This window comes from Camelus ferus, chromosome 5, assembly GCF_009834535.1.
Source record: "Camelus ferus isolate YT-003-E chromosome 5, BCGSAC_Cfer_1.0, whole genome shotgun sequence".
Taxonomy (NCBI): domain Eukaryota; kingdom Metazoa; phylum Chordata; class Mammalia; order Artiodactyla; family Camelidae; genus Camelus; species Camelus ferus.
Window position 1 is genome coordinate 58,770,379 of NC_045700.1, and position 27,849 is coordinate 58,798,227.

Consider the following 27,849-nt stretch of genomic DNA (forward strand, 5'->3'; position numbering starts at 1 on the left):
GATCGCGAGTTCCTGCGCTTGCGCAAAGATGGTGGAGGAAGAGAAGAACCTCCGCGTGGTTCGTTGTGGCGGCAGCGAGTTGAACTTTAGGAGAGCGGTGTTCTCTGCAGATTCCAAGTATGAGGCTACCGCGCATTGCCGGCCTGCCGGCCAGAGGGGCGTGAGTCCTCGCGGAGGGGCGGGGGTTGGGGAGAACTGTTGGGCGCGTCCAGATTCGCCAGCCTGCGGTTCTGGGTTGGGAAAAGGGGCGCGCGTGCGGGAGACCCCAGGACTCCCGGGAGGGAGCCGGAGCCTGTGTGCTGTCAGAGGAGTGAGAAACCTCACAGGCCCCTGGCACCGCCGGCTGGGGCGCGCTCTCCCCGCCACACCCCCGGACCTGCAGGTAGATTGAGGGGCCCCTGGGGCGGACCCACGTGTCTAGAATCGGCTCGGCGTTGGGGCGGCTGGGAGGTGGTTCAGGCACGCGTGTGTACGCTGCTGCTTCTGCAGTACCAAGAGGAAAATCCCTCCGACCGTGACATGTAATTACTGAACGTTTAAAGATTCCGACTTCTCCACACTTCCCAACCCCTGAAAAAGGTATCGTGGCAACCTTTTTGGAGCTTTGCGTGAAAACTGGTAATAGATTCTGTGAAGGATGGAAACATACGTAAGCCCTGGTCCCCTTCCTCGGGCGTTCACTGTAGCTGGAAGCTAAACTACCCTCCGGATTCGAAAGCCAGTTTATTCATCGTGTGCCCTTTGCAAGGTCCTTAATTTCTGCCTCCGTTGCCTCATCTGTAAAATGGGAATAACATTTGGTAGTCCATCTCATGGGGTTGTTGTGAGGATTAAATACCTTAATACATACAGAGCAGGTAAAACAGTGTCTGGCAATTACTGGTTCTGTGTATATCACCATCAGTATTGCCCTATTGTCAGCATCATCTCCAAGTGACACAATGTAGAAAGAGAAGGTTATCGAATCACTTAGATATGGACACTTAGTAAAAATTCTTTTCTGCCTTGAAAGAGTAGAGAAAGTGCCTTATGAAAGTTTATATCCCCCACAACGTCTTATGGTGTGTATCAGATAGTTATTGAATATATGCATGGCTAAAAATTCCATAAATTGCCTTAGAGGCAAAAAAAAAAAATCCTCGGTCTTTACAAGAAACAGGGTTTTGTTGATACTCATCTTGTAAATCAGAGGAAGAAATTGAGGCTTCAAGAGATTGCCAGAGTTCTGCCACTTTGGACTTACATCCAGTCTCTTCCTCCAGCGTACTGTTTGTACACCTTGTTATATTGGAATCCATTGTATTTCGCTTGCTAAGTCCTACAATTCACTTTTGAGTATTTATCAGCGATGTATTTATAACAACCTGAGGTGACAGAAACTAAGGTAATTCCAATATTGATCCTATCTTCAAGAGCTTTCAGTCTAGTGAGGAAAGGAAAATAACCAGTAGCAGATGTTTCATACGGTGGCACTTTGGGAGCTCGTAAGAAGAGAGTGCTTCACACCGGAAGGATGGAGAGGGTTGATGAACAAGTGATGTTTAGGCTGGAGAGGTGGATGGTATTTTGACTAAGGTATATGGATAGAAGGCATTCCGGTTAGGGGGCACAGTATAAGCAAGAAGACTATGGTACAGTTAGCTAGTGGGAATGGTTTTATCTCCAGTTAAGATATTAGAGGAGGGAGGATAACATGATTGTGTTTCCTCAAAAATACTAATCTGAAGACCAAACTATATAATATGTGATGGAGAGGTGAGAAGTGTGCAGGCTAGCATACTCAAGGTACAGTGATGGCATAGAAAAGGGAGTTGCACTGTGAGTTTGCCTTCAGCAGTAGGCTCTTGCAAAGCTAACAGGAGTTTTCCCCTTCGGTGATGTTGGGGGAAGGCATCCAGGCAAAGTGAGCAGCTTGAAATTGGGGAGGAGGGGTGTCAAGTGTGTAAGGTCGGTAGAGTTGCAGCAGAGGGTAAAGGAAGTGGTAGAAGAGTGTAGACCAGGACTTAGAAGGCTAATGCCAGCATCTGAGCAAGAAATAACTTTGGCTGGAACTAAGGTCAGAGAGAAAAGACAGAGTTTGGGAGTGATTTAGCAATTAGGATTGATGAGAAGATGTTGGGTTCACTTTGGGCCTGATGAGTTTTAAGTATGTGTAAAACAGCCAGGTGGGCGTAGCAGTTGTTAGGTAGAAACTGAAGACTGAAACTCGGAGATATCAAGATGCTTTTATTTCTCTCTCTCTTTTTTGGTATATATAGAAGCTGATAATTAAAACCAGTTTTCTAGCAAATTAACAGGATTATAATGAATTCACCAAGGACTTTAATATTATCTAAAAGCTACTACAAAGGGTTGGCTGCCTTATACAAAAGGGAATAAGATAATTTTGTATTTTACCTCATGGAGCTTATCAAAAAAGCTGGACTAGTAAATTAAACAACAGAATCATGGAATTTTAGCAGCTTTCCCATGGTCAGTAGGTCCCCTCCTCAACTGTGGCTTTTCTGTCTGGCTTTCAGGGTCTTCCCCAGTCTAGGTCAACTCTGCTTATCCAATTGTGTTTGCTTCTAATACCCATTACACACACTTTGCTAGTTACATAGGTACATTCCTTGGCTCATGGGTACTACGTTGTTATTTCCCTGCTTTTATTTATGTTACTGTTCCTTTTCCTTCCCAGCCCTTAAATCACACATCCTTCAGAACCTCATTTAAATCCTGGTTCCTGCTTGAAAACATCCCTAATTTCTTTCTTCTCCACTTCATCACAAAGATGATTGAGCCCTGTGTGACCGGCATTGTGGTGCTTTACACGCACTCCTGTCTACATGGTATAGGTATTGTTATCCTCATTTTACAGAAGCATTTATTGAGTGTTTGCTCTATGTGATAAGCATGCATTGTTGCATTTAATCCTTACAATAACTCCACAAGTAGAGAACAGTGAGGTTTAGAAAGATTAAGTAAGTTCTCTAACATCATTCAGCCTATACATGATAAAGCTGGCATTCGAACCCATCTGCGTTTGACTTCTTAAAAATGCATCCTTTTCTACCACACCATATTTCTGTTATTATCTGTAATAACATACACGCTTCCTCCCCTCAAGGAGCTCACAGTCTGGTAGGTAAGGTCTCTTAACATCGTGTGGAAAGTGCTGGGATGGAGCTAAGCACACCCCCCCCCCCCGCAACACGCACACACACGCACGTTAGGACGGGTACTGAGCAGGAATGAGAAGATGAGGGAAGGCTTCCAGTGGAAAGACCCCTGAGCTGAACCTTAAAGAAGTAGTCAGAGAGACAGCATTTGGCATAGATGACAGAATGTGCCAAAGCATGGAATGTTTCCTCGGGGTTTGCATTCAAGTAGTTAAAGCCATCATTCTCTGCTGAGGAGCATGGAGGGAGGAAATACTTTCCTCTAGGGAAGCATATCAGAATCGGTTAGCTGGAGGGGGAGTTTTCTTGGTGAATAGTCCCTCCTCCCCATCTACCACCGGCTCAGGGAAACACTGCCCAAAGGGCCTGTTGATGCTGATGTGGGAGGTGGGGGGGTTGTTGGAGTTGTGGACCCCTTAACATACTGTTCAAGTCAGAAAGTAGTTAGCATACTGGGGTCAAATTTAGGAGTCTGGATCATGTCCTAAAGGCGGTGGGAAAACATTGAAAGATTCTAATTTAATTTTATCTTTATTTAAGGAAGTGATAGAGTCAAGTTTATAAAGTTAGTCTGGTATGAGGGTGAAAGATGAATTGAAGGGCCACACCTGGAGACTGTAGGAAGCTCTTAAGAGTGGTCCAGGCTGGACATGGTAAGAACTACAGCACTCATGGTAATGGGAGAGGGGGGTCCAGCCAAAGGGGAGTGCTTATACCCAGCTGCTTTGTTCATACTTTCTTGATCTTACTAAGCAGTTTCACGCAGCCACACCTCTTGGTTACAGCACTTGTGAGATGCATTCTGATTTCAGAGAGGTGAACATGTGAAAAATCAAGTGTCTTAGAATTGATAAAATAGGATGATGAGCAACCGCAGTCAGCTTTAGAAGATTTACCCTTTAATTATTTTGTAATAATTATTTATAGGTTCATTTTATCTAATTAGTTTATAAAACCTTTGAAGATCAGGTAAGTTCTATTCAACAAAGTGGATTGGATATGGAAGTTAAAGATAATTAAGACCTCTGCCCTGTAGGAGCTTATGGCCTGATAAGGGAAATGAGTATTTAAACAAGAAAGTTAACATTGTTGATCTACCTTTCAGAGTTAATGAACTAAATGGTCTTAGATGCCCCATAGGACTTCAGCAACACACAGATTTGAATATACAGTTCTTAAACTATTATTGTGAAAGAAATCTCTGTTGCATGTTATGATCTTTCTGTCTTATTTTCAGGTACATCTTCTGTGTCTCTGGAGACTTTATTAAAGTTTATAGCACAGCCACAGAAGAATGTGTACACATACTGCAAGGGCACAGACAGCTGGTGACTGGAATCCAGCTCAACCCCAACAACCATCTGCAGGTGTCAAACAATTTACAATTGAATATTTTAATATTGGCTTTATTTTGTCAGGAAAATTTGAATTGCATTTGCCTGGGAAACTTTCCAGGTTATGATCAGGGAAAATATCTATATTGATTTTTCTGATTTAGAATATTTTTCACTTTTTTTTTTTTAATTATAAAAACAGGGTCACTGCCTAGAACTGCATTGTTCATGGTGTGTAACCATTTGTTCACAGGATACTAATAGGTTTTACTTTAAAGAGGGGGTTCTTGGCTGTATAAGTTTCTGAAATTCAGAGTTTGGAACAGTTAAATGAATTTCTTGATTATAGGTCTTCTCAGGTCCTTTATATGCATGGTAAATATCCAGAAGGGGTATATAGTCTTGGGTGTTTCTCAAACTTACTTCACCTCTGGACTCTGGTTTCTGGAATGCATCTTTTAAAATGTTGACTGATGAGAGGTATTGATTTTGTAGATCTAATCCTTTAGAGATGAGGCCCTTTACTGTTAATGCAGATGTCACCTAATCTTAAGGCCAGTCTCTAGATAAGAGGAAGGGATTCTTTAGTAACCAGTTAATTTCAGGACAATTTCAGGACTTGGGCATCTAGTGTAGTTTGGACCTCCCCACTCCCCACACAAAGTAGCCCTTGCTTTTCAGAATTCAAGAATTAAATGGTCATTTTAATGCTGTTCTTAAGTTTCAGCAAAGCTACTAGAGAGTTGTCTCAAAAATACTCTTGTTCTAGTTTTTGATCAAGTTCTTTTCTGGATTAGTTACAGCCAACTTGACAGTTACTACTTGATTTAATAAAAGATTTGCATTGCCATTCACTATTTTATCATAAAGGAAGTAGGGCATAAAGTAACACTGATGTTCCTAAAATTAAATGAGCTACTCCTGAAAAATCACAGTTAAGTAGCTTTTCTGCAGGATTCAAGCACACATTTTATCCTTGCAGTCCTCTGAGCATTTGAGAAAAAAGGTTATGTTAATGTGTACCGTTTGACTGTTTTTTACAGCAGAAATTAAAATTGGAATTTGTGAAGTCTATATTACTAAGTTTTAAAGCAAAAAAAAAAGCTACACATTGCATGAAAGATCTATTTCATGGAACTGAAAGTTAATGAAGTTAGAGGGGGACAGCGTAAATAGCAGATCTGGCTGAGGTAAAGGGATGGGTGCCAGGGATTCTGTGGACTCTGGAGGGACAGTATTTGTGTTTTAACAGTGATTGTGTTTGCCTTGTTACATTTTACTGATCTGTGTTCATGATTTTTATATGTAGTAATTCTGATGTATGTTTTCTATGTAATACAATTCTTTTACTTGAATAGTTAATATTTTCTTACTCCACCATTTTTCATTTCAGTTCTCTGATGCCATTGGCAGAAATCTTTAAATTGCCACTTTTGTTCTCAATTAAAGTATAGTTAATTTACAACATTATATTAGTTTCAGGTGTACAGCATAGTGATTCAGTATTTTTATAGTTTATACTCCATTTAAAGTTATTACAAAATAAGGGCTGTAGTTCCCTGTGCTGTACTGTATATCCTTGTTGGTTATTTGTTTTATACATAGTAGTTTGTATCTCTTAATCCCATACCCCTATCTTACCTCCCCTCCTTTCTCTCTCCCCACTCTTATCCACTAGTTTGTTCCCTATATCTGTGAGTCTGTTACTATTTTGTTACATACATTTTTTTAAAATTTTAGATTCCATATGTAAGTGATAACGTGCAATATTTGTCTTTGACTTATTTCACTAAGCATAATACTCTCTAGGTCCATGCAGGTTGTTGCAAATGGCAGAATTTTATTCTTTTTTTAATGACTGAATAGTATTCTATTATGTATATATAACACAACTTCTTTATGCAGTCATCTGTTGATGGACATTTAGGTTGCTTCCATGTCTTAACTATTGTAAATAATGCTGCTGTGAACATTGGGGTGCATGTGTCTTTTCTAATTAATGTTTTCATTTTTTTCAAATATGTGCCCAGGAGTAGAATTGCTGGGTTATGTGGCAGTTCTGTCTTTAGTTTTTAGTTTTGAGGAACCTCCATACTGTTTTCCATAGTGGATGCACCAAGGTACATTCCCACCAACAATGTACAAGGGATCCCTTTTCTCCACATTCTCACCAACATTTGTTATTTGTAGACTTTTTGATGATAGCCATTCAGACAGGTGTGAGATGATATCTCATTGTGGTTTTGATTTGCATTTGTCTAATAATTGTGATGTTACACGTCTTTTCATGTGCCTGTTAGCTAACTGTATGTCTTCTTTGGGAAATGTGTGTTCAGATTTCCTACCTATTTTTTAATTAGTTGTTTTTGGGGGGGTTTTGTTTTGTTTTGTTTTGTTTTGTTTTGTTTTGTTTTTGATACTGAGTTTTATGACCTGTTTGTGTATTTTGGATATTAACCTGTTTTTGATCATATCATTTGCAGATCTTTTCTTCCATTCAGTTGGTTGTCTTTCTATTTTGTCTATGTTTTCCTTTGCTATGCAATAGCTTTTAAGTCTAATTAGGTCCCATATGTTTATTTTTGCTTTTATTTCTTTTACCTTAGGAGATAGATTTTTTTATTTTGCAAAAATGATATAAATAAATGATTTCATCTCTTTAAAGCTAATAATTGATGAACAGGCAATGCCTTCTTAATCAGCACATAATTTGTTTGATATCTTAATATGATGTAATATCTTCTTTTTTTCAAATCAGTTTTGTACTATTTTTACCCTTTTAGCTGTATTCCTGTTCCTTTGATGGCACAATTAAACTGTGGGACTATATAGATGGCATTTTGATAAAGGTATGTGGATTGAGCTTCCATTTTCATTATGTGAAAAGGAATGGCAGCATAATTTAGTGACACACGACAACACAATTTAATAACATTTTATTTCCTTCTATAAGGCCTAATCTTTTAGATTGCCTTCCTAAACAAGTCATGAAATTCAGCTACCATAAAAGAAAGATAACTTTGACTATATAAAATTTTGAACTAACCAAAAAATGAGCAGTGAAACTGGAAGAAAATATTTACAAGAGATATTATCCCTAATATACAAAGAATTACCAAAACCAATAAGGAAAAATTAATAACCCAATGGAAAAAAATTGGTGTAGAGTAGGAATATGTAATGCACAGAAAAAAAATAACAAACGGCCAATAAACGTGAAAGGATGCTGGGCCTTGTTAGTAATTAATTAAAGAAATGTAAATTTAAAAAGGTAACACAGCATTTCTCCCTGTCAGTTTAGCCAAATTGCAGACTGAAAAAAATATAGTGATGAAGTGTAGAGAAACAGATACCTTTGTATCTGTATAGTCAATGGGAATGAAACTGAAAATGAATAAATACCTTTTGCTCCAGCATTCTCACCTTTAGGAATCTCTTATGAAATAATGGCAGGTATATATAATCCTGAAAACATTGTTCATGGTAGAAAAATTGAATATAATGTTAATGTTAGTTAAAATTTGATACTCATTCAGTAGAATACTGTACAACCATTGAAAAGAAATAGATCTCTATGTATTAATTTGAACAATACATACTCAGCAAATATGTATGGAGTGTCTCCTGAGGCCAAGTTTTCTTTTGATGTAGGCAATATAACAGTGAGCAAAATGGATTTTAAAAAATCCCTGCCCTTTATGGAACTTATTCGGGGCAGGAGGCAGAATAAACAGTATGGTGCTCTTTATCTTTCAGACTTTCATAGTTGGACGTAAACTTCATGCCCTTTTTACTCTTGCCTGTGCTGAGGACTCTGTCTTTGTTATAATAAATAAAGAAAAGCCAGGTATAGTATAATTAATTCATTTCATTTTATATGGCATTGAGTGGCTCTTTTCATTTTAGTTTCTCAAATTTAACATTTTGGTTTTAGTTTGACGTTAACAGTGTTTGGAGATGGCATTTAAATTGCTTTCACCATCATTGCATTCATTTGAGGGAGGTTTTGTGTTATTTTTGAAATATGCAATAAGGGAATGATTCTATATGGTAGTAATAATGGACTGCATGGGTCCAGTTTTAAAGCTGTTTTGAACTACAGTGTGTCTTCCTATTGAACTTAAATCTGTCATTCTTAAGCATCACTATCATTTTTCCCATCATTGAACACCCGTTTGTTGATCTTGAATCTGTAGGAAATGGTATAGAAAACATTTATCAGAAACAAGTAGTGTGGCTAAATTATTACTGTATTTTCACTATCACTGGAACATTATTCCATTGAAACTGTAATGTTTCAGAGCATTTTAGGAATTCCTACAATATCTTCAGTGGTTACGAATAATTATTCTTTAGCAGTGAATTTAATACATCAGAACACTGACATGAAGGATATATCCAAAGAATTTTTCTAATCTCAGACTTCAAGAATACCACTGCACCGTTTGGTGTTCTCCATAAAATATAGTTGTATTTAGATTTCAAAGTACAAAGCAGCTTTAACCTGGTCACTAGGTGGTCAGCAAAGCTGGCTCATAGCTCATTAGCTAAATGAGTGGTGGTGGTGATTTGGAGTTTTTGTTATGAAGATTGTCAAAACTGAAAGCTAAATCTTTTTTTTTCTTTTTTTTTTTAAGCTATAAGTTATTTGGGACCAACTCTGTTAATGCATAATATTTTATCAAAAATGAGACATGAAAGAATAAAAAGCTTTAAGTTTAGTTTTCTTATGTGGCCCATAAACCATCTTTGAGCAAAAGAGGGACGTGATCAGTAATAGAACACTGGCTTCTGTGTTGAGAAGAGACTAAAGGAGGCCAAGGGTAGAAGTGGGAAGAGCTGTTAAGAGATCACTGCTCATAACAGGATGTGAGACATGGTCATGGCTTCACACTTGGTGGTGGTGGCAAGAGGTGGTGAAAAGTGATGGAATTCTGAATGTCTTTTGAATATTAGAGCCAGCAGGGTTTGCGGATGGTTTGGTATGGGGCATGAGAGAGAAGTGAGAGCACTCAAGGATTTAGTCTAAGCAGCAAGGTAGATGGTGCCATTTCCTCCAGTGGGCAACGTGGGGAAGACTAAGTTCAGAACAGAAGAAAAGGGTTAGAGTTTAGACATGTAAACTGAGCCTCTGAAAAGACTAGAAGAATTGAGTTCTGAGCATATAATACGGAGGCTGAAAAACAGAAGAAAGTGGTTGATCGGTATGTTAACAATTTTATATTCATTACGAAGTCTAGGAGGATAAGGAGACAGCATAGTGAAATACAGCTGTTTCCCCTCAAGGAGAAATGTTTTAAATGGGGTGCAAAGAGAAGAACGTGTCAATTTTACAGAAAGGGGATTTATCCTACAAATGTGTGGCAAGCACACAGCATTTCTGAAAGCTCTCTCAGATGGTTTGCTGCTTTGGACTGCTTACTTCACCAGTATGTCATATTTTATCTCCATTATAAAGCTCAGCTCAGTTCTTTGGAATGTACCAGTAAAACAAATTGTACTTCTACATGTATAAGGAGTGTGTGTGTGTGTGTGTGTGTGTGTGTTGTGGGTTTAGACTTCCATTTAAAACTTGAATATTCAAATGAGGAGTCCAACTTATTCAAGATAACCTAGAATTATTCTCTTGGCGTCAGATTCTAGTATACCAGTTAATAGTTTCATATGAACAAAGGCACATCTTGACTTTCTCTAGAAAGGCTTTATATTAATATAGCTGCCTTTGGCTAGATATATTTCAGCTGGTTTCACTGAAACTACCAAGATCATCAAGTCAGGAAATAGAAGCTAAGGAGCTCTCCTTTGTTTTGGATTACATAAACCAGTCACCCAAGTGCATTGCTTTTGGAAATGAGGTAAAATTTGTTTTGTTGGTTTTCTTTTTTATACATAAAATCTCTTCCCTGCAGTGTCTCCTTTATGTTATAGTGATTTAATATTGCCTTGAGTTACAGTATTTTCGTTAGTAACTAAGAAGGCTGTCTTATTTCTTTAACATGTATTTGTAGTATAGACTTTTTTAGGACCATCCTAATTTTGTACATTCTGTCTTAACTGCTCTTGTAAACTCTCTAATTGTCAAAAAAAAAAAAAAACAATGTTTTAGCATTTGTACTGTATTTCTTAGCCTGTACCATGTAAAAGCCACTGAAATCAGTTTATTATAAACTTTCTTCCAAAAATACGAGCTCCATGGCTATAAATAGAATGCCTTTGTAGAAAATTTGGAAATTACAGAAAAATATAGTGAAGAAATTGTCTCACCAGTGATAATATTTGAGGAATCTTTTTCTAGACTTTTTCCTAAATATATATAAAATAACTTTTCTCAGACTGAATAATTATCTGAATAATTATGTTTTTCTTCATTTAATATTGCAGCATGAGCGTGTACTTAAATGTTCATCAAAAATAATGACTGTGTGATGTTTATACCATGATTTATTTACCCATAGCTATTAATAATCACTACTTATTAAACTCAAGTACCATTAAAAGCCCCCAGATAGCATTGTGGTGGCATGTTTCTTTAGTCATTAAATTTTGTAGCATTTTTTTGGCTTTGTTCTGAAAAGGGTTTATTTCTTAAAGTAGAGAAAACTCTTTAACATTATAAATGTTATTATTCTTTGGTGGCATAGTCATCAGTTAAATACAAATTAAAACCATAGTGGGATACCACTTCACATCCATTAGAACAGATTAAAAAAGAGTGACAGTACTGAGTGGTGACAAGATACGGGGCAAAGCCATTCTGTTTGAATTCTGTTACAAAACAGGCAGAGAAGTAGGCTATGGTGATAGAAATCAGTAGTTGCTGGAAGGGCTGGTGGCATTGGGGAATGACTGGAAAGAGGAACCAGAGAACGTTCCAGAGGTTAAGAAAATGTTCTCAATCTTGATTGTGATGGTAGTTACATGGATAAACATATGTCAAACGTTGTATTTTATTGTATATAAATTATGCCTTAATAGAAGTTTTTAACCATTATGCTTAAAGCCAGAGTCTAGTTTTAGGGTTTAGGACCTATGTTCATCTTTTAATTTTCTGTGATTATTTTTAAAGTAGGATTATTATTCCCATAGCCAAACTAGATTTCATTTTAACATACGCTTAATCTGCAAAAAGTTTATTGTTACTGTGGTAACTTTTGTGATGAAAATATTTCTTCTTAAAGAGTGTTGATTATTTTTGTGAATGTTGTCTTCTCTTTGAAATACCAGGGACAATATGTTGCTGCAGTACGAGACTTTTACTTGTCTGTTTATTTTTTCAAAAAGAAAACAACCTCACGGTAAGAACTCCCTTTTAAAAGTCTTTTAATTACTCAAGAGTTTGGTAAAAATTTTATTCATCCTCATACCTGTGACCCAGAGCTGTTTATATTTCATGTTACAAGTGGTTGTGAAACCACAAGATACAGAGGTAAAGTTTTTAACCAAGGATGGGTTAAAATCGTCAGTCACAAAATCCTAGGGAGCTTTTTCCAGCCAAAACCCCTTGTGCACTTAGATTCTGCTGTGCAGACTTGTTGTCAAAACTGGATGTGGTTTGAAAAGGCTTCCTTTTTGTCGTTCTATGGCTATCAGAATGAACACAGACTTTGGGATACCTGGGCTTAAAATGGGTCAAATTAGTCCATTTGAACCTAAAGCTTAGCTTTAACAGGAAATTTGAACAAACTACCCATGCAGAAAGCTGCAAAAAGGACTGTTCTTTACTTCACTGTCAGTGGCCTCCGTAGACAAGTTGTTACAGTAGAATGTTATTCACATGTTTATATTGTGTTAAGAAATGTTTACAAAAGTCTTGGTTCTTGATCACAATTCTTCTTAAAAATTGTGCATTTATATTCAGTGAATTCTGAGAGCTCTCCAGTTTGTGTTAAGGGTATCAACTCAAACTGGAGCGAATTAAGTAAAATTTACTTAATTACATCACACTTACCACAAACTTTAATAATCAAGGGAAAATTTTTTTCTTCTAGGTTTACTTTATCATCATCAAGAAATAAGAAACATGCTAAGAACAATTTTACATGTGTAGCATGTCACCCAAAGGAAGACTGCATAGCAACTGGTCACAAGGATGGCAAAATTCGTCTTTGGTAAGTTAACTCATGAACAGCATGGTGATCATTTATTTACTTTAGATTAGTCCTGCAGAAAAGGGGTATCTCTGGGTGCAGGGAAAAGGACAGAACTGAAAAGCAACAGCTGATAATAGATACTAGGCTTTGCTGACATCCTCCCTTCCTCTGCATTGCACAGACTTGTATTTTAAGATTTCTAACCTTGGCCCTGGGAGTAAGATTCTATTTTGCCTGTAATCATTTTATTGAAGAGAACTTTTTGTCAGCTTTTAAGTGAAAAAGAAAGTAACAATCGTGAATCTTGAACTAGTAGGAAACTGTGATACCCTATTGTTTGCAGAAGTGACTGGTTTAGAAATAGAAGATGTACTTTTTGCACATTAAGACCAGTAAGCTCAATAGTGTTCATCATATTCAGCATGCCATTATTTTCCTAATTTACACCTTTGGTCAAATTAAGAATTTTTATTTTCTCCAATAGGAGAAATTTTGATGATGAAAAGAAATACACATACACATGTTTACATTGGCACCATGATTTGGTTATGGATTTGGCTTTTTCAGTGACAGGTAAGTTCAAGTTTAATAATTAAAACGAATTTATGAAGTGTGTGAACCAAGTATTTTAATTCACTGTGTTTATAGCTTGAAAGGTTTAGAATTGCATGGGCCAAATAAATTGTAAACACTCGTGTATCACCCCTGTGTCTGAGGCTTTGCTCAGCACAATACCGTAGACTTAAGGTTTCAGGGCCCTTCGGAGTATCAGAGTGTTTTTCTAGTTATTGGTCGGTAACAAACTAGGTATTACTGGGAAGGAAAAATCCCTGGATCAGTGATCTCTAAATCTTTTGTCTTACAAGTATATTAAAAGATACAAAGACACTAGTTGGTGTATTTTAAAAAATGGTTCTCTAACATGATAGGAAAAATTAAAATGTCAGTTATACTTTTCTGTTTTTTTCCCCAAACACTGTCCTTTTCTTTTCTTTGGGTGGATGAGAAGGCAGCAGTCTGCTTAGTGGTGGCCGTGAGTCTGTCCTCGTTGAGTGGCGCGAGGCGACAGAGAAGAATAAGGAGTTCCTCCCCCGTTTAGGAGCTGCTATTGTACACATCTCAGTGTCTCCAGCGGGGGATTTGTTCTGTACTTCACACTCCGATAACAGTAAGTCTGAATCTGTTGTCCTAAGGAAACATAATTTGTGTAATGTCATAAATTAGCTAGCATCTATTGGGGATGGAAAATAAGAGACCTCAAACTAAGAGCATGGGATGTAAGAAGCATTTTTTTCTTCCATTTCTCCTTCTCTCTCCAGCCCTTTTTGTCCCTAGATGCCACCAGAGTCCAACATTTCCAGAATTGTTTTTGTGAAAGTGTAGGGCTAAGTGAATTTGGTTATTGCTGTTGACACTTACATTTAAAATCTTTTCATGTGGGATGATGGGGGAGTAAAAGAAAGGTTTTAAAGTGGGTATTTGTGTTTTTACAAATATAATGGCATTTTTTTAAAGAATGCTTTGAGGCTTTCCTTTGATACGGCCATTATCTCTGTGTGGAAGTCTGTGGATTCTGACAAAGACTCTTAACAGAAAAGCCTTCCTCCCCACCCCTAGTTTTTCTGTTAAATCACAAAATATATTCCTGATTTTCCAGTAACACTCCAAGAAATTGAACATGTTTGGTTGTTGTGTATTCTGGTATATTTCAGAGTGATACAAATTCACAATTTTTTTTTTTTCCCACAGAGATAATAATCATTCACCGGAATCTTGAGGCGTCCGCAGTAATTCAAGGCCTAGTGAAAGGTATTGTAGACCTCATTGGATTTGGAATCATGTACATTTTTTAAAGTGAATGTTTGTCTGATTTCAGCTATTATTCACTTTTTTTTGCAGACAGCAATATCTTTACTGGTTTGATGATTGATCCAAGAACTAAAGCTTTGGTTTTGAATGGAAAACCTGGCCACTTGCAGTTTTATTCTCTGCAGAGTGATAAACAGCTATACAATGTAAGACTTTGATTCATTAACCAGCCTTGAAACTAATGAAAGTTCTTTACAGCACTACGGGGGTCAAATAACTTATTTAGGGGCTTCTAAAACTAGCTCCTGTGCCTCTGTCATTTGAACATAGTATTATCAGTTGTTTACAGCATAGTTCTGATGAGGCCACAGATGCAGCTAGTCTGTGCGTAAGCCAGTTGGCACTCTTGCATGGGCTCTGTCTTTCTGTCTTGTTCTGTTTCAGACTACAGCCTAATTAACTGCCCCACGCATTTGTGCCTTTGTGTCACAAGGATAGGAAGGGAGAATATGTGGATTGACAGTATAAATATGTCTCTGCTTTGTGTGAAACAGTGTCATATGTGCATGCTGAAGATAAAGTTTTCAGCGAGGCTAAGAGGAGCGCTTCCTATAATCCTAATAAATGCGATCCAGACTTCCCTCTTTTTCTTCAGTGCCCCACAGTACCCATTATAGATTTCTATCATAGCCGCTGTAACACTGTCTCTTTTATCTCCATCACCTTTAAACCCTTCGAAGAAAGGAAATGTGTTGATCTTTGTACAATTTCTAATACAATGCCTAGAAATAGTAGGCATTTAATAAATGTTTAGTGAGGAGATAAGAAATGGAAAAAAAATAATTATAAATAAAATGCTGGTCTACTTGCAACATTTTTTTTTTCACTTAAAAATTGTAGGTTTTATTTTTGCTCTTGTTTCTAGTGATATGGAATTTAGCATTGAGAATTTATTAAAGCTGTTTCTTCTTAGAAACAAGAGAAAAGCATTACTATAAGCTAAAGGTTCTGTTGTATCATATAAATGGGTCATGGTCATTACTAAAATTCAAGAACGTTGAAGGATAATCACTGAATTGGTACTGTATAATGTGCTCCAGTTTTTTGGCAGTTTCAATGTCTGTAACTCATAATTAGTTCATTTTTCATTTTTTGTAAAAATCTGTTACTATACATTCCAGAAGTTATCTGTGATGTGGTTAACATTTCTGTATTCACATTAATAAAAATTTTGAATTTTTTTTAACCCATCAGTTAGATATTATACAGCAGGAATATATCAATGACTATGGTCTGATCCAGATTGAGCTAACAAAGGCTGCATTTGGCTGCTATGGCAGTTGGCTTGCAACAGTGGAACAACGTCAAGAAAAGGAAACTGAGCTTGAATTGCAGATGAAACTGTGGATGTACAATAAGAAAACACAAGGGTAATACCGCCTGTATAGCTATTTGATTTCAGAGTAGAAAGCCACTTGACTTTCTGTTCTGTGGTTTCAATTATTGGTCTTTAGGGTGTTTCATTTTGATAAGTTTTAAATGTAGAGAAGGAGGTGATTTCCCAGTAGCACCTTTAAGCTTTCTGCTCTGAGAAAGCATTGGTGTCCTCCACGTTGCAGTGTTTCCTTGTTGCATAAATACAAAAACGTGGGCAAGTGACACACCTCAAGGACACATAACCTAATTCTGGCAAATCCAGGATTAGAATCCAGATGCCTTAGTTCCTTTGCTCTTTTATTGATGTTACGCTACCTTCTTTGGAAAAATGGCAGTAGGTGGTGGAGGTGTGGTTGCTATAGCTTCGATTAGATAAGGAGCCCTCTGGCTTCTTGTACGGTGGCTGTAATGGCCATTTATCAAGTCCTTGTGGTGTCAAGAACTAGGCTTAGTGCTTTTGTGCTCATTGTCTTATTAATCTTCTCAAGAACCCTCTGAGATAAGCCTGTTGTCACACTTTACAGGTGAGGGATCAGGCCCTCACAGCTCCTGTAACCTGGACTTTTTAAAAGTCACAACACTGTCTTACCCTGATGTTCTTTGAAGAACACAGTGCCAGCATAGGTCATGTTTCATTCACAGGCATGCCCTGTCAAGCCAGAAACACGCTTTGAGAGGTAGTTTGGGTGACTATGAATATTAAGTATAAACCAGGGCAGTTTGACATAGGTAGTTTTCCTTCTATATCTTCTTGCCACAAGTAAAGGCTTTCATAGCCATTTCCTTTCTTGCTTATTTTCAAAATAGGTAGGTTCTGTGTTGTACACAGTTTTCCTACAGTTTAGTACAGTAGCCTTTAAAGTATCATTTTTTTTGATGACTCCTATTTCATACTCATTTTGGTTCCAGTAAGTTGACTGCACACATAATCACCTGTATGTTACATAAGTTAATGAGCACAGAGGTGCTGTGTTAGGACTCTTTGCATCCTATGGCCACTAGTGACAGAGCACTCAGTTGTCATTTTAGGTGATAATAAATCAGTCACCCATTCTTAAAGATGCTATTGTATTAATACTCAGATGGCAATATATCATTTTGTCTTGGTTTTAAAATAAATTGGCGGTTTCCTTCCTACTAGGTTTGTTCTTAATACAAAGATTAACATGCCACATGAAGACCACATCACAGATCTCTGTTTCTGTAATGCAGAAAAATCTGAAAACCCCACCTTGGTGACAGCAAGTAGAGATGGTCACTTCAAAGTGTGGATATTAACAGACGATTCTGATATATACAGTAAGTTAAGTGAATATAGTAATGTCTATATTTAGTGCACGATTTTAAGAATTGATATTTCTTTCATGAATTGTATCCATTCTGGGAGGACGTTAATTCTATAGGATATTGCCCAGTTTTAAAACATTTAAGAGAGACCATTTTTATAAGCCTTTCCCCCCAGATCTTTACTTATTTTATGGCGTTCTTTATTAATCATGTGTTGATTATTGTAGCTTGTAAGGGTACAGTAAAAAAGGGCTTTTGCTGTTAGTCCTTTCATTGTTCCACAAGAGGGGGGGTCAAGATCTCTTGCAAGAGGCATAAATTTCAAATCAGTCAGTGCTTTGTAGCACTTCTAACTAAAAGTTTGAGGAGGAAGTTTTTGCTGTGTTTCCTTGTTTCTTAATCCATACTTCTTACAAATTTCCTAAAATGTTATTTAGCATTTACACTATTTCTGAATTCTGTTGTGTATATTTCCACAGGAAAAGCTGTTGGCTGGACCTGTGATTTTGTGGGTAGTTACCACAAATACCAAGCAACTAACTGTTGTTTCTCCGAAGATGGCTCTTTACTAGCGGTTAGTTTTGAGGAAATAGTTACAATATGGGATTCAGAGACATGGGAACTTAAGTGTACATTTTGTCAACGAGCTGGGAAAATAAGGTAGGTAAATAATTTGGGAAGTATGAAGTATTGTGGCTTTTTTAATTCAAACAAGTCTTTGTACATAAACTTTAGTGATAATTTATGCTTCCTCTGAAGGTATGCTGTGGGTCATTGGGGCCAGCAGCTGACCAAAATGCTGAGAAGCGGCAAATGCTGGCTGTATGAGCCATCTGCTATGATTTATCTATTTCTGAAATCAGGATTAACTTTTAATTCTTGGCCTGTGGGTTTTTTTCCTTTGTAATAAATACTTTTCATAGTTGTACTGCATAACAGTAGAAGCTATACATAAGCCTCAGTAGATCCAATGTTTATTTTCATAACCATTCATCATTCATTTTCATAAAAACAATGTTATGCTCAAATTCCTTTTTTCTAATAATGGCAAGGGAGTATAACAGCAATATCTTCCATTTTATTTCCGGTAACTTGGGCATTTGAGGGCAGAATAGCAAATGGCTAATTGTTTCTAGTTTCCAACATACCTAATTCTGAATTTACTTTGTTAAACTGTCTTCAGAATTCATATTGCAAATTTTCCTCTTGAGGCAAATGAGCATAAAAGGGGTTTTGTTAAATGACTTGGTACACTTCACATACTTTTTCTCTATATGTGTTCTTTGTTATACCATACAGCATAGTAAAGAAAAGAATTAGTAATCAAATTGTTTCCCCAAAGAAACGAAAGAGCTAAATAAACCTTTCCTTTTGTACGCCTTTACCCCTTTTTTCTGCAGGATAATTACTAACAAAAACATATGTGTCTTGTCTAAAAATCTGCATTGCACAAAATGAAAACCATTCAGGAAGTCTGCAGTCCTTTGTAACTAAGTGTGCTAGAACTAACTGTTGTTAACTTCCTTGTTTTAACCTAGGCACCTTTGCTTTGGGAGATTGACTTGTTCGAGGTATCTTCTTGGTGCCACTGAAAATGGCATCCTATGCTGTTGGAATCTGCTCAGTTGTGCATGTAAGACATTTTCTGCTATCAGGTGGTAACAAAGCACATGGGAAGTGGCCATTAAATAATCTTTGGCATTTTAGGACTCCCGGGTGATATCATGTCTACCCAGAGAATAGAATTTTTTACGTGGTATATTATACCAAAAAAATTTGGAGTGCTGTGCCTGTAATAATAGACTTTGATTACAGTTGACACTTGAACAATCCAGGGTTAGGGTCACTGACCCTCTGCAGGGTCACAAATTTGCTTGTAACTTATAGTCAGCCCTCCGTGGAGTCAACCAACCTTAGATTGAGTAGTAGTATAGCACTTGGTATTTTTTAAATCTACATGTATGTGAACCAGTGCGGTTCAAATCCATGTTACTCAAGGGTTAACTGTATTTATAAACTGCCTGATTGTCAGCACATCAGTTTTTTCCAGTATCTTCAGTGTGTATGGCTGGCTGCTGTTGTCCGTATTCTCCATCCTCATAACAGTTGGAGGAATATTTCTGCTAGTTCAGAATGCATAGTAACCCACAGTATCCCTGACAGCATTAACTTTGAATGTAGCCTAACCAGTCCTAACAAATGTGGACTTTGTGGCATTTAATCTTTCATGTTTGGGAGGTATGGTGGTTGCTTAATAATGAATGTGTGTGGTACCGTTTTTTTCTTACATTCTCTACAGTGATTTCTAGTTAACATTTTGCCGACATTTGGCGGTAGTGGAAAAGCACCAGACAGTAGTTGGCACTGAAATAATAATCACTTCATAGCATGTGGAAGGAGAACTTTGTTTTTCTGCTTCCTGCCCCTCGCTTTAGTGCAGCCTTCCTTCCACAGATAATTTCAGTATATTCTCCATGTGTTAGTTGGCAGCGTAGAATCCCTCTTCCTAAGAAAAACAGAATTGGTCGTCACAGTGAAGATTGAGTACCTACTTTAAATAACAAGCTTAGGAAAGCTTTTGGTAAATCTCTTCTTAGAAGTGAATCTCTTTTCTCCCCAGTGGAGTGGAGTGCAAAATTAAGTGTTAGAGTTATGGAACCTGATCCCAATTCAGAGAACGTTGCTGCAGTCTCTCAGTCTCCCGTGGGCTCAGACTGTAAGTATGCACTGTATTTTGATAGTAAGAGGAAATCTGTTACCTAGTTTTCTTTTTAACATCTTTCATGTAATTTGATTTAAACTCACCCTCAAAGCAGATGTCCATCTAAAGCCATTTGCCTGACCACTGCCCTTCCTTTCTTGAGTCCCAGCTCATCCCTCATTTTTCCACATGTCAATTCCTACTCAGCCTTCAAAAGCCAAGAGAGATTTCGCCTTTTTGAAGCATTCCTAAAACCCCTGAGGAGCTTTAATGTTCCTGCTCTATGATCTTAAAGCTCTTTCTACAGATCTCTGTTCTATTGCTTAAGACAAAATACTGCCGTAGTATTTCAGTGTCTGTTTAGTAGGACCTGCTCATAGAAGCAGAGATTCTTCTTTCTCTTTTTCATCTTCAAAGCCATTATTCCTAACCTGCTTGGCACATGGTAGGCGTCCAGTGGAAATTTGTTGAATCAAAGCCTAAATAACAATGACTTGGGCAATTTACTTAATGGTATAAGTCTCAGGATGTGTGTGGTCTGCAAATCTGAGGCTAGAACCAACCTTGCAGGCAAAATGTTACTGTCTTTTTGTTTTTTCCCTCTAGTGTTTGTATTTAAACCTAGTGAGCCAAGGCCATTGTACATTCAAAAGAATATCTCCAGAGAGGAAGTCCAGTGGGGAGTGTTTGTTCCACGAGATGTCCCTGAATCATTCACCTCAGAAGCTTACCAGTGGCTGAACAGATCCCAGTTTTACTTCCTAACAAAATCACAGGTAGCCATCCCACCTCAGAAAAGGCAGTCATTTTGTATGTGTAATTTTCAGTTGCTCTAATATTCGAAAGTAATAGCCCATGGCAGGGGGAATAGGTTTATTAAAGGATTGCTCCTCCACCAACCCCAAATCATTTGATATGCTTATTAATACAGCATTATTACCAGTGGGAGTGTATGAGCATCACTTTAATTACCCCACGCCTTTGAGGCTAAGTATTACTTGCATCCATTCACTCCATGACAGCAAAAAAGATAATCTAGAATACTTTAAATTGTATTTATTAGCATGGCTTTTTTTTTTAATTTCAGTATTTAGTTTACCATAAAGAAATTAGTGACTTAAAGTTGGTTCATCAGTTGAATTTTATTTTGTTACCAATTTCTAAATACTATCTTTCAGAACAATCTTAACTGTCGCAGCAGTTAACTGTTTTAAATTTTTATTACTTTTCTGTATCAAGATGAGAAGTTGACCTCCTCTTTCTCTTAACTTCAACATCTTATTTAGATTTGCACTCTACAACTTACTTTTGCATCATTAATTGACCTCTCTTTTCAGAGTTTACTGACATTCAGTACAACGTCTCCAGAGGAAAAACTCACACCAACAAGCAAACAGGTATCTTCTAGTCACTCATGCAGATCATGCATGTTGCCTCCCTGCAGAGATAAGGTTATCTTTTAGAACTCAGCTATGAGAAAAATGTCTTACCTGCCCTAAAATCGAATTTAAAATTATATATTTAGCAACTACTTGCCTTTTTTGATGTCATAGTGCTCTTTGAAAATGTAGTTTTAATTTGTAATTATCAGTATTATATGCTTGTAAATTAAAGAGTCAAATAGTCTCAACAGGACTTATCAGGAAAAACTTAAGTATTACCACCACTTCCATTACCCACAAAGATGCTCTCAACTCGTTTAGCTGAAGTTTTTATTTACCTCCATATCTCTAAGAAATATGTTTATGTATTGCTAATTCTGGATATTTCAGATCTCAGTATTTGTTAACTCTGATCTGTTGAAGTTAAAGTTGTAGATCTCTTTACACCACTCCCCCCATACACATAGCACACCCACACGTCCTTCCTGTCCCCTAATTTTCCCAGTATAGATAAATATTAAATCGGTCGGGTCAGTGTTCATCCTTAAACACGTAAACACAATTCATAGCTGAGCCAGGTAGTAGTAAACATTGTTTTCCCTTTGTGACCAGCTTTTTTCCTCTGCAGTTAATGATTGCCTTTTTTTATTTGCTTAGTTTTCTGTTTACTTCTCACCTAACTTACCTGCAAACTCCACCCTAGTTGTGTAAGTCTTCTCTCATTATTTTCAAGCACTAGGTATTCTTTTGAATCTTGAAGAACTATTTCCAAGAGCCTCTCACAGGCTTCAATCTGGACTGACTGCCCTGTAAGCCTGCACAGTAGTCATCTTAGGATCTATGTTTGCTACCATTCTGGGGGTGCACGTCACTTCTGCTGTAATAGATCCCAAGGTTTTCCTCTTTCTTTGGTCACTCCCTTGCTATGATGAAGCATGTTCTGTTGGTGCATAGAAAGTGAATTTAAGACCTTGCATGTTTGGACATCCTTTTATTGTCTCCCATTTGATTGGTTGGTTGGATAGAGTTCTAGTTTGAAAATCATTTTGTCTTAAGAACTTGAAAGATACTGTCTTATACTTTATCTGTGAACTGACTTATCTTCCTCTGAAAATTTATTGAATTTATTCAGTAATTTTTTGATTATCTACTATATATTCTAGATATTTGGAATATATCAGTGAGCAAAAGAGTCAAGTCTCTAAACCTTCGGTGTTTATAGTCTTAACAGGAAGGTAAAGACAGAAAAGAAATAAGTGAAGTATGTAGTATTTTAGAAGGCAGTAATGGGAGGAGGAATGATACGAAAGGGAGTGTGGGGTGAAGCTGGCCATTTTAAGTAAAGCAGTCAAACAGGCTTTCATGAAAAGACTTTGGCTTTTCCTGAGTGAAATGTAGAGCCCCCTGGAGGGTTTTAATCAGAAAACTGACTAAATTATTAGAATTACTTCTTTGCCTTCATTTTCTCTAGAACTGTTATTTAGTACTGGACCTTCTAGGATGGTACTCTGATACCGTATTTTTTTCTTCTGTTTTCTTTCTATTGTTGGGAGATTTCCTCTTTTTCTTATGAGCTTCTTCTTTTTTTCTCTCTTACATGGTTCATTTCCATTAGGTTTTATTTTTAATTATTTTGGAGCTTTTCATCAGTCTGATGATTCTTGGCTGTCTGCTCTTGTTTAAAAGTGAGCAAAATCGCCATTTGGAGATTTTCTACCTGGGTGGAACGTGTCTCTGGCCTCTACTCTCTGGCTGAGCTATTATGAGAAAATCTCCAAAGCCATTACTTTAGGACTTTTTCTCTTAGGCTGGTCAAACTGCCCAGATAAAGTTATTTCAAGTTCTTGCCTGAAAGATGTCAGCCTGGCTGCCAGTGGTGTGAGAAGCACGCTCTGTGGGGCACAACTGCCTTCAGCTGGGAAGACACCGCCCCGCCGCACAACAAGCAGTCCAGTCTAAGGACACACTTTGTTTCGCTCTCCAGAGAGCATACTGCCCGTCCCCTGCTGGGGCTGAGGAGGAGATCTGGAAATCTGAGTGCTCTCCAAGCAGACCTTCATCCAGGCTACTTGTTTTGAGTTTCAGGGGGTTTTGGGGGGGTTGGTTTGTTTGTTTGTTTGTTTTTTTACAGAGTGCTGTTACTATTAGGACAGTACTTTACAGAGGTACTGCTACTATTAATACCAATTCCTGAGCACTTGCTGGATTCTACAGTATAAATTAGAATGCTTCTTAGCTTTCTCCGCCGCCAGCCTAGAATCCTGCTTTCTCGGGTCTGTTAAGTTATCTACAGTCCTTCAGCCTGCTTTCCACCTTCCAGTATGTTACCACATCACCCATTCTCTTTATCACTGTGGGTTTATGCCCTTGTGAAAACCCCTCTGCTGCCATTTTTGTAGGACTAGGGGGAAGCAGCAGTGGTGGATGTGCATGTTCTGTCATCTAAGTGTCCACAGTTAGCTTCTCCCCGAGCACGTGGGCTGCTGGTCCTCAGCTGCTCTGCCTGTAAAGTGAAAGAATAGTAGTAGATAATTTCTACAGTTCCTTCCATCCTTGACACTTTGTAGTACTTCATATTGAGTCCATGGCAGTTCCTCCTTTTTACTGAAGTAATTTATTTCTCTTTGTCTTAAACCCTTACAGCTATTAGCAGAAGAAAGTCTTCCGACAACCCCGTTTTATTTTATACTGGGAAAGCACAGGCAGCAACAGCAGGATGAGAAATTAAACAAAGCCTTGGAGAATGAACTGGTACAGCTGCCCTTAACAGAAAACATACCTGCAATTAGTGAGGTAAGTAATTATTAATTAGTTATTAATGTGAAGCATAAGTTTATTATAATAATTATTATTATTAATTAACTTTATAATAAGTATAAAGTTAATAGTATAAATTAATTGCTTATACTAATGTGAAGCAAGTTAAATGCAATAAAGCACCTTAAGTTAGAGTTTCCATGCATTCAATCTGTAACAATTAACTTGAGTCATCATTTGTATACTGTACAACTTTAATCCCAAACCAAATGACATAAAACAGGATTCCGGATTATTGTGGCCTGACATGGGCGTGGGGGTGGGGAGATGTTTGCATAAATATAGGAAGTTGGGCATAGATTGCTTTGGTTTGGTTTTCTGTGGGGAGAGACTGCTGTCGACGGAAGCCTTGGCATTTCATCCTTTTAAATGGAAACTTGTTTTCTTGCTTTTACTTTAGCTTCTTCAGACCCCAGCCCATGTACTGCCATCTGCTTCTTTCCTGTGCTCCATGTTTGTAAATTCATTGCTGCTGTCTACAAAGACTGAGAGGTGAGGCAGTTCTTTAAATATGTTTAGATACTCTCTTGGGAAAGGAGATGGTTCCTGTTATCTTTGATATAGAATATTCTTTCCCTGTATTTCTCTTTTTTTTCTTCCTGCTTTAACCTGTAGTTAAAGGATATAAGATTACTAGGTCAGATAAATAAAATACTTTGAAAATAAATGTCAGAAAGAGATCTCTTTTGGTATGTTTTAAGAATGCGGTGTGTAATTCAGAACTACCCTTTTTATAAATTCACCTGCTCTTTCATAATAACCCATAATTTTTAAACTGTATTTAGTAAGAACTTTCATGTATTTTGTTCATATTATATTTTTACATAGGTAACTTAAATTAGAAAGTTACTGTTTAGAAATATTTTTAATAGTAATTACTGTCTTTAACTCTGTTACTGTTAAAGTGCTGAAGAAGTTCCTGATGATGCAGATATGGAAGAGGAAAAAGAAAGTGACGATTCAGATGAAGAAAATAATTTCACAGAAGAGGTCCAGGATACAAATACCACAGATTTGGGAGAAGACATTATACATCAGTTGTCAAAATCTGAAGAAAAGGAACTTAGAAAATTGAGGAAAGTGGACTATAGCTGGATAGCTGCCCTTTAAGACTTGGAGAATGGGGGTGGGTTCTTGCACTTTGTTTTTGTTGTCTTTTATTGTATGTTGATAGTCCAAGGATCTATTTTAATATTATTTCTGTTTTTAAAAATGTTAAAAATACTAACAGGCTTTACTGTTTGAATAGCTGATACTGTGAAGCTCTGTTCCCATCATGTTTTACAGCTGCTGTGCACATTCATATATACATCATCTCATTCGTGCTCAGTCACACATCAGCCTTTTAAAGTAGCTCTTTTCTTCACCGGTGATACAGCAGAGCCAGGACTTGAATTTACACAGCATGTGTCCCCTTATTTGCAATTTGGAGTAAAAGGTTTTAAAAGTGAAACTTCGTTGATGATATTGTTTTAAGTTCAAGATTCATTTGGTGGCCAAATATGACCTGAACTGATGTGAGGTTTTCTGTAGCCTTGACTCATCCCTCTTAGTGTATTTATTTCTCATAGTGAAAATTAGAGAAATGATTTGATTATGGTGCTGTTTCACAGACCCCACTGAGGGTAACATATAATATGAGCTGCCTAAAATCTGAAAAATTATAAATTCACATCATGTGGCTCCATAACTTTCAGATAAGGGCTTGTCTACTGTACTTGTAAATCTAATTTCCATGACCGCCTTGGCAGATAAGAAGAGCTGGTATTACTCTGTCAGTGTTATTCCTGTGTATACTGAGTCAAATAACTACTTTCTAACCAGAGTCCCATTGCTAGTAGAATGCAGGTCTCCTCTATGTTATGTTAAAGTATTGAGGTTGCTACATTTTAACCACTTAGCATATTCACAGAGTTACACATCCTCACTGCAGAATTCAACCCACTACCAGTCACTCTCAGCCTACCCCACCCCTCACCCACCAACAGTTCTGTCTCTGTAGATACGCCTATTCTGGACTTTTCATACAAACAGAATCATATAATAAGTGGTCTTTGTGACTGGTTTCTTTCACTTCACATTCATTCCACAGAAAGTACAGCGTGTATCAGTACTTCATTTCTTTTTAATTTAATTTCACCTGGTTATACACCTAGGAGCAGAATTACTGAGTTACTTGGTAACTGTTTAATTTTTTAAAGAACTACAAAACTGTTCTACAAATCAGATGCAGCATTACGTTATGTGGAGCATAAATTGTTCCACAGTCTGATCCATTAAATTTAGGTCCCTCTTGGGGGTTATTTTCTGAGGCCAGTCTTTGAGGTTTGTGTGAGGACTCTGTCTCTTTTCTTGGTTCTTTTTGGTAAACTAGCTGATGTATAGGTAAGCTGGTTTTCTTGGAGCTACTAGCCTCCTCTTAAGTGCTTACCACCAAAATCTCCGTTGTTTTCAAGAATACCCTAAATTGGGGAGTTTGAGATTTGCAAATGTTAGCCACTCTATGTAAAAGTAGATTTAAATATATATATTGAACTTAGACTTGAACTTCACTCTTTCAAATAATGTCACAGCTCTCTATTTTTACAGACTGCCTCCTGGGCAGAATCTCTCAGCCACTGCTCCTGAAAGGGGTGGGATAGGCACAGTAACCCCTTCTCTCAGTGTCAAAGTGACACACCTGCTTTACAAATGGCAGAGACAGTAGCCTCTGGTCTTTGTCTCTCCTGACTGGACCCTCCCCTGCCAGCTGGGGCAAGGATGTCCGGAGTCCAGTATTCTCAGCCTGGGGAGTGGGGCTCTGACATAGTTACAAAGTCATTATTTTGCCATGTTCAGACACTGACATGGTACCTCCAGGTTTAAGAAATATTTTTTGCAGTTATGTATGAAAAGTTTCATACTTCAAAATTATTCAAAGTAAATTTGGCTCTTTTTAAGTGTAAATCTTTCTAAGGAGTTAATCTCATGTCACAGCATGACAACCTTATTCTAATTTCTCCTCTGATACTAAAAAAGAATTGTTTTCCCCAAAGACAACTCTACAGATAAAAAGATAATAGCCACTCTGTTCATTAAAATCTGGACTTTCAGGCCCAATTAATCAATCCATGAAGACTGGTCACCTTCTAGCCTCCCTCAGTTATCTGATTTATCTTTCAAGGCAGGAACCCATCACTTTGCGTTCACTAGGGCAGACTGTACCTCAGGAAGCATAGGCTTCAGCCTCACCGAGGGAGGGACCACAGATGAACCACGTACCACGTGCTGCACGGTTCACACACATCACACTTTCACCGCAACTCCATGTCAGCTATTTACCCCAATCTGACAATTGAGGAAAACTGGCTCCATAGATCACTGGGTTCTCAAGAAGTGGGACTAAAACAGCCCCTCCCTCTCCATCAAATAACAAATCCTGTGCTCTTCATTGAATAGCATGTTGTCTCCCAGACACTTAATGCTACTAGTTAGCGTTACAAAGGCATCGTTAATTGGGGGTGGCGTTGTGATAAAAGACAAATGAATAGCCCAGGTTTGGGGCTAAGTCCCAGCTGCAGACAGCTAGCTAGCTCTGTGACCTGGCTACAGTCCCTTACTTACTGTGTCGGAGCTTCAGTCCCCTCCTCTGTAAAATGAAATGCTCCTCCCCATGCAAATGGTTTTGACTGCCTCGTGCTATTATGTTCCAAATATAAACAAAGTGTATAAAATTTGGATATTGTATGAGATTATGCACTTGACTATATGCAAACTTTCAATGAAAAATCTAGGCTAATTAAATAGCTGCACATTAATTAGAATAGGCTCATTGTTAATGTGCCAAAACAA

General features: G+C 37.6%; 1 protein-coding gene across 2 annotated transcripts; it reads left to right on the forward strand.

Annotated features, from left to right (window-relative positions):
* Positions 1-27,849, forward strand: WDR75 (WD repeat domain 75). 2 transcript variants are annotated; one of them, XM_032479900.1, is made up of 21 exons: positions 1-117; positions 4,399-4,528; positions 7,279-7,344; positions 8,252-8,342; positions 10,226-10,350; positions 11,717-11,790; positions 12,484-12,603; positions 13,070-13,158; positions 13,595-13,753; positions 14,335-14,394; positions 14,485-14,600; positions 15,649-15,824; positions 16,973-17,130; positions 17,598-17,778; positions 18,657-18,751; positions 19,739-19,834; positions 20,426-20,595; positions 21,157-21,216; positions 23,845-23,994; positions 24,419-24,510; positions 24,924-27,849. In XM_032479900.1, the coding sequence occupies exons 1-21, from the start codon at positions 29-31 to the stop codon at positions 25,126-25,128; spliced, it is 2,502 nt and encodes an 833-aa protein (XP_032335791.1). In that variant the 5' UTR covers positions 1-28; the 3' UTR covers positions 25,129-27,849. The 2 variants fall into 2 exon arrangements, with proteins under 2 accessions (XP_032335791.1, XP_006189292.2); XM_006189230.3 differs by having other exon boundaries at positions 11,720-11,790.

Excerpts from the sequence above, each read along its gene's own strand:
- WDR75 (XM_032479900.1), top strand. The coding sequence starts at position 29 with ATGGTGGAGGAAGAGAAGAACCTCCGCGTGGTTCGTTGTGGCGGCAGC. Across the intron at positions 4,529-7,278 it reads ACCCCAACAACCATCTGCAG|CTGTATTCCTGTTCCTTTGA; the intron begins GTGTCAAACAAT and ends TTACCCTTTTAG. Across the intron at positions 10,351-11,716 it reads GCATTGCTTTTGGAAATGAG|CAGGGACAATATGTTGCTGC; the intron begins GTAAAATTTGTT and ends TCTTTGAAATAC.